This window comes from Trichomycterus rosablanca, chromosome 4 (genome assembly GCF_030014385.1).
Source record: "Trichomycterus rosablanca isolate fTriRos1 chromosome 4, fTriRos1.hap1, whole genome shotgun sequence".
Classification (NCBI taxonomy): domain Eukaryota; kingdom Metazoa; phylum Chordata; class Actinopteri; order Siluriformes; family Trichomycteridae; genus Trichomycterus; species Trichomycterus rosablanca.
Genome location: NC_085991.1, coordinates 34836744 through 34849638, shown reverse-complemented (window position 1 = coordinate 34849638; position 12895 = coordinate 34836744). Strand labels below are relative to the sequence as shown.

Genomic DNA, 12895 nt, shown 5'->3' with positions numbered 1-12895 from the left:
GTTTTTTTTTTTTTTTTGGGGGGGGATTTTTCCCACTCTGACTGCCAGCCAAGTACAGACTTGTGAGCTGTGAGTTGTGTTTTTTACAGTAGCAACTGGGAAATCACTGTTTTGAAGCTCTGAATGACTCCTAATCTACAAATTTACCAATGTTTGCTTTGGGCTTGTGTGATCATGCAGGTTGCAATCGAACGGCTGCAGGTTTGCAAGGATGAAAGGTGTGCAACCGAGTGAGCAACGAAGAGCAATTAAGAAATTTTACAAGCATGCACAGGTGCAAGCGTAGTAATTTACAAGTGTGAACGGTTATATGTAGGACTTGTTTTATTTTTTATTCTGTCAGTTACACGGGTGTTTTTGGTTAATCATTAAGATCTTAAATCTAATCCTTTCTTTAGACTGGATAATGTGGGTATCATCTGGCTGGCACCGCACCCTTACAATGGTATTATAAAGGTGTTCAGTTAAGTATATGCATCAATAAAAAGAGAAAAAAATGAACAGCATATAACAGCTACTGTCTGCACCTGGGTTGTGCAGAAGATTTGGCTTATTGTATTGTGGGGCTCATGAGCTATTCAGAAATATGGATAGCTTTAATTAAACACCAATCACATTGCCATCTGGCCTCTTGGATCTGGCTCATCAAACGAACTGTCTTTTTATTATTTTTTTTTAGCTATGAAGAAGGATTAAAGCTGCTACGTAAAGCCACAATGTCATCTAAGCATGTCATAAACACTGACACTTTATGAACGTTAGACACCTGATCACTTTGATAACTGACCTCTTAGACAATTTTACAGCTACTAAATGTGTGAATACATGCACTTACTAAATGAATAAAAAATTAAAACTCACTTAGGATGCTCGGGTGACACGGTGGTCTAATATACCAGCCCACCAACCCAGATCTCAAGCTTTTAACTTAGAATCTCAGCAGTGCTATCAACATGGCTGGGCACAATTGTCTAAGCCTGAGAAAGAAGGGGTTGACAAGGATTCTCACCGCCACTGCAGACTGGCCAAGGTTCACACACAAGTCATGAATAAATCACTGAAGGAACAGCGGGACGCAAAATAGCTTTCTGTAAGAATCCACCACCAAGTTGAGAAGTTTCCAGAAAAGTTAAGACATTTTGTGATTAGTTTGCTTGAACCTCTGTTTAACTGACGATAGTACAACAACATTTTTGTTTTTCCCTAAAACATGTTTATTGGGGTAAGCACAGAGTTGTAAGACTATCTGACTGCATTTTGTTCCTATAAAGAGCGGCGCAGTGACTCAGTGGGTAGCACTGTTGCCTCACAGCAAGAAGATCCTGGGTTCCATCTTCAGGTGGAGCAATCCGGGTCCTTTCTCTGTGGAGTTTGCATGTTCTCCCCGTGTCTGTGTGTGTTTCCTCTGGGAGCTCCGGTTTCCTCCCACAGTCCAAAGACATGCAAGTGAGGTGAATTGGAGATACAAAATTGTCCATGACTGTGTTTGACATTAAAAGACTTGAACTGATGAATCTTGTGTAAGCAGTAACTACCTGTCCTGTCATGAATGTAACCAAAGTGTGTAAAACATGACGTTAAAATCCTAATAAATAAATAAATTGTTTAAAAAAAAAAAGGAAATGTGTTTATTTTGTTTGTTAATTAGGATTTTAACCTCATATTTTTTATTTTTGGTTACAAGTAGTGACTCATTACACAAGATTCATCAGTTCACAAGTTTAAAGTTAAACACCATCACTGGCAATTTTGTATCTTCAATTAACCTCACTTGCATGTCTTTGGACTTGGAGAGAAAACCCCTGAAGAAACCCACAAGGAGAACATGCAAACTCCACACAGAAAGGATTCTATGTAGTTTATCTAGTTCCATAGATAAACTTTTTTAAGATAAAATTAGGACATGGACAGACCTTGAGCTACTTTTCAGTCAGTTTGTTTGACAGCACTTTGGAAATAGCTACACTAAACTGATTATTGGTGGAAAAAAAAAATAATTAGAGATTATTTGTCCTTTAATCATCAATGTGTCAATACAATACTTACAATACAATACTAGTAAAGTTCATTCACAGTTGAGGAAAATTATTATTATTATAATAACTTATTATTATAAGTTCTGTCAAGTTGATTCAGGCTCGTGTGACCATATTATTATTATTATTATTAATAGTAGAAGCAGTATCAGCATTATTATTAGTATCATCATTATTATAATGTCTCTCAAGTTGATTCAGACTTGTGTGACCATATTATTATTATTATTATTATTATTAATAGTAGTAGTAGTATCAGCATTATTATTAGTATCATCATTATTATAATGTCTCTCAAGCTGATTCAGACTTGTGTGACCATATTATTATTAGTAGTAGTAGCAAAAGTAGTAATAGTAGTAGTATCAGCATTATTAGTATTATTATTATAAATTCTGTCAAGTTGATTCAGACTCGTGTGACCATATTATTATTATTATTAGTAGTAGTAGTAGGATTATTATATGTTTTGTCCAGTTAATTCAGACTCATGTGAACATATTATTATTATATTTAGTAGTGGTACTAGTAGTAGTAGTAGGATTATTATATGTTCTGTCTAGTTGATTCAGACTAATGTAAACATATTATTATTATTATTAGTAGTAGTAGTAGTAGAAGTAGGATTATTATATGTTCTGTCAAGTCGATTCAAACTCATGTGACTATATGGATAGTGTTCCTCCAGAACATCCTGTCTTTCATTCACATCTTTAAGCTTGGTCTTATACATATCTAACTTTATCCTTTCAACTCTCCATGACATCTGACATGTTGCATTTCCTAGTGAAACTTAGCCTCAGGTGAAGCAAAGTGAGCAGTGGCCAGAGACGACAAAGGTTCTGAGTTCACACCGTGGTGAAGGATCTTGTTTTGTGTTACTGTACCCTTGAGGAAGGTTATGCTTCTCAGCACCAGATGCTTGGCCAGGCAACTCCAATCCCCTATTGAATCCCCTACAGATTTTTTTTCTCTCTTTTTTTCTTGTTAGTGTGAAAAGTTGAAGGAGAATAAGTGCCTCTTCTCACCAAAGATTGGTTTATACTTGTTAGAAGTGTGTCTGAGAATGGGCCAAAATAAACTTTGAGAAACCTGGCACACTTTGATAGGGATTAGAATGTTGCAGGGGGTTTGTGAAAGGTAATCGCAGTATTTTGGCAGTGTTAGGGAAGCTTCTGAGTGCTAAGAGTATTTAAACAAAAAGCTCTGTTCATATTATAAGTTTAAGCTCCTAGAGTGCAGTAGTCATCCCTCACCTGGAGTCAAAAACTAGAATTAAACAAGCTGTTTTAGGTGGAATAAGTGACATTTGTCTCTTGTCTCATAAGTTAAGTAACACAAGCCACTGTTAGCAATCTGTGTATAGAAGTAGTATTTAACAGTCTCATCCAAGAGTGTTGATCTGCCCAATGATGTGCTATAAGCTTCCAATTAAAAACAAGGATGTGGCTGGTTTTACCATCTCAGCTAATTCGTGGGAATTTGGTGCTTGGGTGTGTGTATATGTGTGTGCTTGCATGCTGTCCACAGCAGGCTTCGCCATAAGAGAGATGGCCTTTTCCTGCCCTGCCCTGAGTCCTGCCTTACTAGCTAAATCCCACTCTCACACCCCATCTGGGCCGCCACACATCCTACACACACATAATTCACATGCATTACAGAATCCAGCTTTAAAGTGTTGACATTTCTACTATCAGCAAGGGTGTGTGTGTGTGTATCTGGGTTGTCAGGACTCTATGCAGCATGCTGCAGTTTTCGACTAATGTTTTTATTCATTATTAAAGCACATTCTGCTAAAGAAATATTACTCTGCTGACTTTCGGGCTATTAAAAATGCTACATCAGTCTTTTTCCAACAATTAAATGCTCCTAATGCTCCTCCAGTATCAGTGTATTAAAAACACAAGAGGGAAGCAAACCTACTACAAAACATACTTAATGCTATCAGATGATGAAGTAGCAGAGTATATTGTTACAGAACTAATTGTAAACACGCTTAGGCTAAAAGAATTTTCATAAAATGTTTCAAATAGGTGTGTGTAGGAAACACTAAAGCTTCTTTTAAGTGTAGCTAGCTAGTTATTAGTAGAGGTTTGTTTGCCATTAATTATATATATATATATATATATATATATATATATATATATATATATATATATATATATATATATATATATATATATATAACCATCTGGAAATCCACATATTGTAAATAGAATGGGGTGGCACAGTGGGTAACTAGGGTCCTTCCTGTGTGTAGTTTGCATGTTCTCCCTCTCTCTGCAGGGGTTTTCTCCGATGATCCAGTTTCATCCAGGTTTCAAGTCCAAAGAAATGGAGTCATGGCAATTTTAGTAGCTCCAACTAGCCTGTATCTGTGTGTGTGTGTGTGTGTCTGCCCTGTGATGGACTGGCAACCTGATGGACTAGTGTTTTCTGCCTTTCACACAGCAAATCAGACCCACTTTGGCCCTGACCACAATAAAGCAGTGGTTAGTCAGACAAATGAATTAAATGAATTGAATAAATGAATGAAGCACGAGTGAAGAACCTCAAGAAATGATCAGAATCAGACCCATCTTGACCCTAACCAAAATAAAGTGGTGGTTACACAGTGAATGAATGAATAAATGAAGCATGAGTGAAGAAACTCAAAAATTAGCAGAATCAGACCCACTTTGACTGACCCTAACCAAAATAAAGTGGTGGTTAAACAGACAAATGAATGAATTAATTAATGAAGCACGAGTGAAGAACCTCAAATAATGATCAGAATCAGACCCACCTTTACTCTAACCAAAATAAAGTGGTGGTTAAACAGTAAATGAATGAAGGAAGTATGGTAAAGAACCTCAAAATGATCAGAATCAGACCCACCTTGACCCTAACCAAAATAAAATTAAGTGGTGGTTAAACAGTGAATGAATGAATGAACCTCAAACAATTAGGAATTCTGGTAGAAAGCAAGAGTTCCCTACCCCCCCCCCCCCCCCCCCCCCCCCCATCCTTCCTTCATCCCCAGCAGCTGCACCACCACGCCGCTACAGAATTTATTCAATTCTGAAGTTAAATATTTAAGTTAAATACTTGCGTTTCCCCTCAGGTTCTCCTCTGCAGGATCCCAGATTGATGGCCGGATTACTTTCTGATCTAATCTACCTGTTTTTTATTGATTCCTCTCTATTGCTTCAAACCCACGCTGATTTGAAGGCAGCCATAATTGCTGCTGATTTGACCTGGCATTGTCTTACTGTGAGCCTTTAAAATTTCCCAGAGGACAAATCCCTACATCTAACACACAGAGTGGGTTATAGCACGACTTCTCCCGTCAAGCTTATTTAATTTACATTTAGACCAATGTTCTCCAATCACATTCTCCTTATTCCACCAACAGCTTTTATATTTCTGCACCAATGGCAGTCACTGACTGCCCTCAGGGTGACGTCTTTGCTCCTGAAAAGCCATTTACGACACTCTGACTAGACCTGAGCCAAGTCTTTTTTTTTTTTCCTTCAATCTTATACCAGCCCATTTCTGCACAACATCTGAACTACTCCCACTCACCCACTACTGCTATTATTATATTCTGTGTGTACCTGCCTGTAATTCTCTACGGAACTTAACTGGTTTAATTCCATTCTCAAAACAGAACCAAATGAGTTATTTAATCTAATAAAACAAGATCAAAATTACAGCCTAGAAGGTGTTTTTCTTCTTAAAGAATATTTGTTGGTTATTTTATTTATATCATTTAAATATAGATAGTTAATAATAATGTTCAGTGCACACTTTGCTGGATCCTGTAGGAGCCCAGTCTTAACGCACAGCTCTGATGGTTAATTTATACCAGCCATGTCTCTGAAACTATTTTAGAATGCATGTCAGATGTGCATCTCAGAAAAGCAATGCTTCCATTTTAACTAGCCTTATCCCCACCACCACAGGGTGCAGGTCATGAACCAGCCTGCTGAATTTTTCCAGTATTTAAATCTACATACTGTTTGAATAACACACATTACACAGACATGTGAATGTTTACATTCCTACTGTCACCTCAGGATATTAAGGAAGTGTCCTCCTCTGTGTTTCAATGACAATGATTAGTAGTAATCGGTCGTGTCTGATTTCCACTTTTTTGGACCGCTCAAAGAAGCTTTAAGAGGAAGAAGATTTTCATGTGATGATGATGTAAAAGCAGTGGTCCATCTGTGGCTACACGCTTAACCAAAAACGTTTTTTTTGCTGATGGCATTAAAAAAATGGCATGATGCTGGGAAAAATGCACCGGAAGGTGACTATGTAGAAAAGTGGTGTCATTTGTTTTGAAATTCTTAATAAATGGAGTTTAAAAAAGTGCAGAAACGTTTTGAAGAACCCTTGTAAATTACATTATAGCTGCAGTGCCAATTACCTAAAATGAGTCATGTTCTATACTACATCAGTGGTAAACAGTGGTCAATGCAACATGTTCAGAATGTCTCTCCTTTTTACCTTTTTTCTTAAACAAGTAGAACATCACTTGCCATGCATAACACCTTTATAGAGGAAAAATGCTATTTTCTCTCACTGCAGTTAAGTGGAGTCTGAGAGCCTCAGAAATACCAGACTACCAGACTGTTATACACTTCTGGAATTTTCTTAGATTGTGATGTAGTCTCATGTTGTTGTCATTTTTTTTTCAGGTTAACAGAACACTATTGTTCCTCCCCAGTAATAATAAGAAGAATTTTGATGAACATCTAGATGGCCAAGCTTTTATCTGTGGTACCTAAATAGTCTGCACTTTGAAGGAAACGGTAGACTGAGCGCCAACAAAAGCGACCTCTTACTGATAAAGTATTAGATGACATCAAGAGAGAGTCTGGCAACCTTTTTTGCTGCATTCCAGCCCGAGAACAGTGAACCTATTGACAAAACCTAAAAGGGTACCTACCTTGAGCTTGTTGCTCACTATATGACTAGAAGTATGTCGACTCCATTCCATTAGCTTGCTGGACATTCTACAATGTCTATGGACATTATTGTAGAGTTTTAGACCTCGTTTGCAGCTATAACAGCCTTCATTGTATATCTCGAAGGATTTTCCCAAGATTTTGGATTGTGCCAATGACAAATTGTAAATTATAAACCATAAGGCTTTGCTTGCAACCAATGCTTTAAGTCATTGCATGGTCAAAGCTCTGTGTCACTGGAGTTCCTTCACACTTTGTTTTTATTGAGGTATTAGGCTAATTAGTGTTAATACTGCATTTTGTTCAAGTAACACAAATAACCTAGAGCAATAAAATAATTATTCTAGAATTCCATATTTTAATTAAATAAATAAAGATTTAATAACTCTATAACTAATGTTTGTTTAACATACACTGATCAGGAATAACATTATGACCACTTTCCTAATATTGTGTTGGTCCCACTTTTGCTGCCAAAACAGCCCTGCAACTGTGATGCACTGTGTATTTTGACACCTTTCTATCAGAACCAGCATTAACTTCTTCAGCAATTTGAGCTACAGTAGCTCGTCTGTTGCATCAGTGAGCCTTGGCCGCCCATGACCCTGTCGCCGGTTTACCACTGTTCCTTCCTTGGACCACTTTTGATAGATACTGACCACTCCAGACCGGGAACACCCCCCAAGAGCTGCAGTTTTGGAGATGCTCTGACCCAGTCGTCTAGCCATCACAATTTGGCCCTTGTCAAACTCGTTTAAATCCTTACGCTTGCCCATTTTTCCTGCTTCTAACACATCAACTTTAAGAATAAAATGTTTACTTGCTGTCTAAAATATCCCGATACTAACAGATGCCGTGATAAAGAGATAATCAGTGTTATTCACTTCACCTGTCAGTGGTCATAATGTTATGTCTGGTCAGTGAATCAGGTGACCTGTAGGTTGAGAATCGTGGCTCCAGCTCTTCTTAATGTTTTGATTGGTTTGAGGACGTTCCTCTTACACACTCATTGGCTTTCGTTTACCTTGGGTATTGTGACTAGATTTTGGGGAACTCGAAATGCATGACTTATCACCGATAAATTATATGTTCTCTTTATACAAGCAGTCGTGTTGGGCACACTCCGAGTCTAGACACTGATTTATAGAAGCCTTGGGCACTGAACAATAAATATCATTTTATTAACTAGGTATTATTCTACAGCTTTGTTTGGCCAAGGCCCATTGATGGATTCTTTCTGGGATGTGTTACTGCAATGCGTGCAGTGATTCCTGGGAAATCAGACCTACTGCAACATTAAAATAAATTGAAATAAACAATTTAATCAGAATAATCAAATCTAAATTAAATTCATATGTGATTAAAGGTGAGTAATCCTTCAATTTATTCATTCAATAGAAAATCAATACTTACGTAAACTGCATCTGATTAAATCTTTGGTCAGAATTAGTGTTTATGTTGATTTGTCTGTGTAAATGTATTTAGGTCTTAATGCATGTACAACACATGATAAACCCAAATAGCATCTTTCAAAAGATTTAAAATATAAGAGAGCACTATTGGCTTCACTCTGCTATAGGTACTGTCGAAGCTATAAACCAAACTGCTGCAATTCTAACAGTAAACAAACAGAAGTAATGTATGCACATTTTGATACCGTTTCTAAATCTGTCCTAAGGTATGTGTTTTCATTTTTGCTGAGGAGTGTAAATCTAAACAGGCTTTTGCTGAACTCAAATAGAGTATAGCTTAACTATGGGTTAAAAACTTTGTGTTGAATTTATTTATTTAACCTTTTTTTAATTACTTTTTAAATTATTTATATTGTTTTGAGACCTAAATAAAACATTAATAACATGATGAATTTATCACATCTATTTTAATTAGAATAACATACGCTCCAATCTATTAATATTAAGAATATAATATTTATATTTATGTACCTCAATATATTTCAGAAAAATTCAAATGAAAGATTTAACACTGTTTCGACAACAGTATTGTGACACGACAACTGTTGAATTATATGGGCAGTTGTAGCCTAGCGGTTAAGGCACTGGACTAGAAATCAAAAGGTCGCTGGTTTAAGCCCCACCACTGCCAGGTTGCCACTGCTGGGCCCTTGAGCAAGGTCCTTAACCCTTAATTGCTTAGACAATATACTGTCATAGTACTGTAAGTCGCTTTGGATAAAAAGCGTCTGCTAAATATGCTTGCAGCAAATTTGTTGCAACAGTTTAGGGAAGGCCTCTGTGCACAAAGCAAGCTTTTTAAAGAAACAAAGAAAAGCTTGGTTTAAAGAAACTCCAGTGGCCTGGACAGTGGATATGTATTCCCACAGACAGTGGTAGCGTAGTGGGTAGAGCCTTGGCCTATCAATCGGCTCCAGGGGCACCATACAATGAGCTGGGATATGCGAATAAAAAAAAAAATAATTGTACTGTACACCTGTGTATGTACAGTGTATCACAAAAGTGAGTACACCCCTCACATTTCTGCAGATATTTAAGTATATCTTTTCATGGGACAACACTGACAAAATGACACTTTGGCACAATGAAAAGTAGTCTGTGTGCAGCTTATATAACAGTGTAAATTTATTCTTCCCTCAAAATAACTCAATATACAGCCATTAATGTCTAAACCACCGGCAACAAAAGTGAGTACACCCCTTAGTGAAAGTTCCTGAAGTGTCAATATTTTGTGTGGCCACCATTATTTCCCAGAACTGCCTTAACTCTCCTGGGCATGGAGTTTACCAGAGCTTCACAGGTTGCCCCTGGAATGCTTTTCCACTCCTCCATGACGACATCACGGAGCTGGCAGATATTCGAGACTTTGCGCTCCTCCACCTTCCGCTTGAGGATGCCCCAAAGATGTTCTATTGGATTTAGGTCTGGAGACATGCTTGGCCAGTCCATCACTTTTACCCTCAGCCTCTTCAATAAAGCAGTGGTCGTCTTAGAGGTGTGTTTGGGGTCATTATCATGCTGGAACACTGCCCTGCGACCCAGTTTCCGGAGGGAGGGGATCATGCTCTGCTTCAGTATTTCACAGTACATATTGGAGTTCATGTGTCCCTCAATGAAATGTAACTCCCCAACACCTGCTGCACCCATGCAGCCCCAGACCATGGCATTCCCACCACCATGCTTGACTGTAGGCATGACACACTTATCTTTGTACTCCTCACCTGATTGCCGCCACACATGCTTGAGACCATCTGAACCAAACAAATTAATCTTGGTCTCATCAGACCATAGGACATGGTTCCAGTAATCCATGTCCTTTGTTGACATGTCTTCAGCAAACTGTTTGCGGGCTTTCTTGTGTAGAGACTTCAGAAGAGGCTTCCTTCTGGGGTGACAGCCATGCAGACCAATTTGATGTAGTGTGCGGCGTATGGTCTGAGCACTGACAGGCTGACCCCCCACCTTTTCAATCTCTGCAGCAATGCTGACAGCACTCCTGCGCCTATCTTTCAAAGACAGCAGTTGGATGTGACGCTGAGCACGTGCACTCAGCTTCTTTGGACGACCAACGCGAGGTCTGTTCTGAGTGGACCCTGCTCTTTTAAAACGCTGGATGATCTTGACCACTGTGCTGCAGCTCAGTTTCAGGGTGTTGGCAATCTTCTTGTAGCCTTGGCCATCTTCATGTAGCGCAACAATTCGTCTTTTAAGATCCTCAGAGAGTTCTTTGCCATGAGGTGCCATGTTGGAACTTTCAGTGACCAGTATGAGAGAGTGTGAGAGCTGTACTACTAAATTGAACACACCTGCTCCCTATGCACACCTGAGACCTAGTAACACTAACGAGTCACATGACATTTTGGAGGGAAAATGACAAGCAGTGCTCAATTTGGACATTTAGGGGTGTAGTCTCTTAGGGGTGTACTCACTTTTGTTGCCGGTGGTTTAGACATTAATGGCTGTATATTGAGTTATTTTGAGGGAAGAATAAATTTACACTGTTATATAAGCTGCACACAGACTACTTTTCATTGTGTCAAAGTGTCATTTTGTCAGTGTTGTCCCATGAAAAGATATACTTAAATATCTGCAGAAATGTGAGGGGTGTACTCACTTTTGTGATACACTGTATATATGACAAATAAAGGCATTAATATTTGGGCCCAAACTAGCTAAATTGGCACAAGTTAATTTAAAGACATACTTCAAAGTCATGTAAAAACCCATCTTAGAAGACTGGCTATTGTTATACCTGAATAGATCACATAGAGGTCACCCAATTTTAATACCATTTGTTTTGAAAATAGGATGTCCAACAAGCTTGTGGTCAGTTATTTAAACACTTTTGGCCATATAGTGTATCTCCAAAAGATTAATCTGCTTGGCAAGCACCTCAAAACAGAGTTGCTCTTTTTTACGCAAGTATTTATTATATTCATAAAGTTTTATTCTGCTCTCTCATTGGCTCATTTGTTTGTTATTGCTCATTGCTTATTACTGGGATTATTAGTTACCTGATTGATTACTGATTCTCCACATGCTCACACCACATAAGCAATCATGGTGGTTATAAACTGGGGTAAGACGCCCCAAAAAAGATAAAAATAATAAAAACATTTAGAGACTTGAACAAAGCAGCTGTTAGCTAATTTGAGCTCAGAGTTACCACACTAACTTGATGGAGTGAAAACATCAGCATGACAGCTGTTCAGACTAAAATAGGAGGTGAGACGTACAGGCGTAAAGTTCATGTATCTGGCAATTCTGAGTTCAACAGGAAGCCAAAAATTTTATTAAATAACCTGGATGAGTAACATGATCGTATTCTACAGAAATTATGATTATATTACGTTACATTGGGTTTCCTTTTAGATTTTTTTTATTTACATAGAACTCTACAGAAACACCATATTGCTGACACCAGGGTTAAAAACAGCTGTTCCAGTTGTTATAGTGTATTTATTTTATCTGCTCCCCTTTTGGTTGTTGCTTATTATTGGAATTAAAGGAAGTTACTGGGTTGATCATTGCTAATTTCCAACATGCTCACGCTACACAAGCAGTCATGATAAAAACAGCCATAACCTGATCTAAAATCTACCACAGCTAGCTAGCTCGATAACGTGCAAACCCTAGCATGGCAGGTGTTCAGACTAGCAAAGGTGTTAGCTTGCAAATAAAATGTACTAAAGCGCAACGAAACAAACAATGACACAAGTATGGACAAATGAAGCCTGATTAATTCATGTCTACAGGTATTGTACAGAAGCTCAGGTGATGTATTTCCGTGAGCTTAGCAGGCCCTAGTAAGTCTTTTGTTTATCATATCAGCGTAGCGATCTGTCATCGGACGTTTTATTTGATCCCTGTCGAAACTCAGTGTCGATGTGGTTGTGTGTGAGTGTGTGGCCACGTTCTTAAGACTTGTTGTCATCTAGAATCTGATTTGAGTTTGAATTGAATTTTGTAGCTTTTTTTAGCTTATCTTTTTGTGTTTGCCCCTACCATTTTCCATATGCTCTGCCTCACCGACACTGCCATCCGGCGTAGTCCTCTCATAGGCATCCTCGGGAAGGGGAAGGGCTCCCAGCCGGGGCCCCGTGGAGCTCTTGCTGCTCGGTGTCTCCGACTCGTCCAGGCCACTGTCATAACAGCTCTGCAGCGAGCCCTGGTGGGGGTCCTGGGGTTGGCTCACCACCGAGAACGTCACTCGGCGGAATGGCTACAAGAGAACAGAGTGCTGGGGGTCACTGGACTGTGGAGGTTTTAAGGAGGGTTTAAGATGGGACAGTTCATTTTAACTTGCTTTATCTTAACCTACAGTACTTCAGGGTCTCAAGCTCAAGTCTTGAGGGGTCAGTAAGTATGCAAATTGATTTTTTTTTCTCATAGTAAAATGCTGTCTGGCAATGTCTGACCCTTGGCGTTAAAGGAC

The 12895-nt window shown here is 38.6% G+C and overlaps 1 protein-coding gene across 2 annotated transcripts in view; it reads right to left on the bottom strand.

The window, feature by feature from the left end:
• Positions 1–12895, bottom strand: part of pcdh7b (protocadherin 7b) — a 224898-nt gene that overhangs the window by 104823 nt on the left and 107180 nt on the right. The window contains exon 2 of one of the 2 annotated variants that reach the window (XM_062993266.1): positions 12466–12682. In XM_062993266.1, the coding sequence (XP_062849336.1) occupies positions 12466–12682 (217 nt within the window). The remainder of the gene's footprint in view (positions 1–12465; positions 12683–12895) is intronic. The other variant, XM_062993267.1, reaches the window with a different exon arrangement.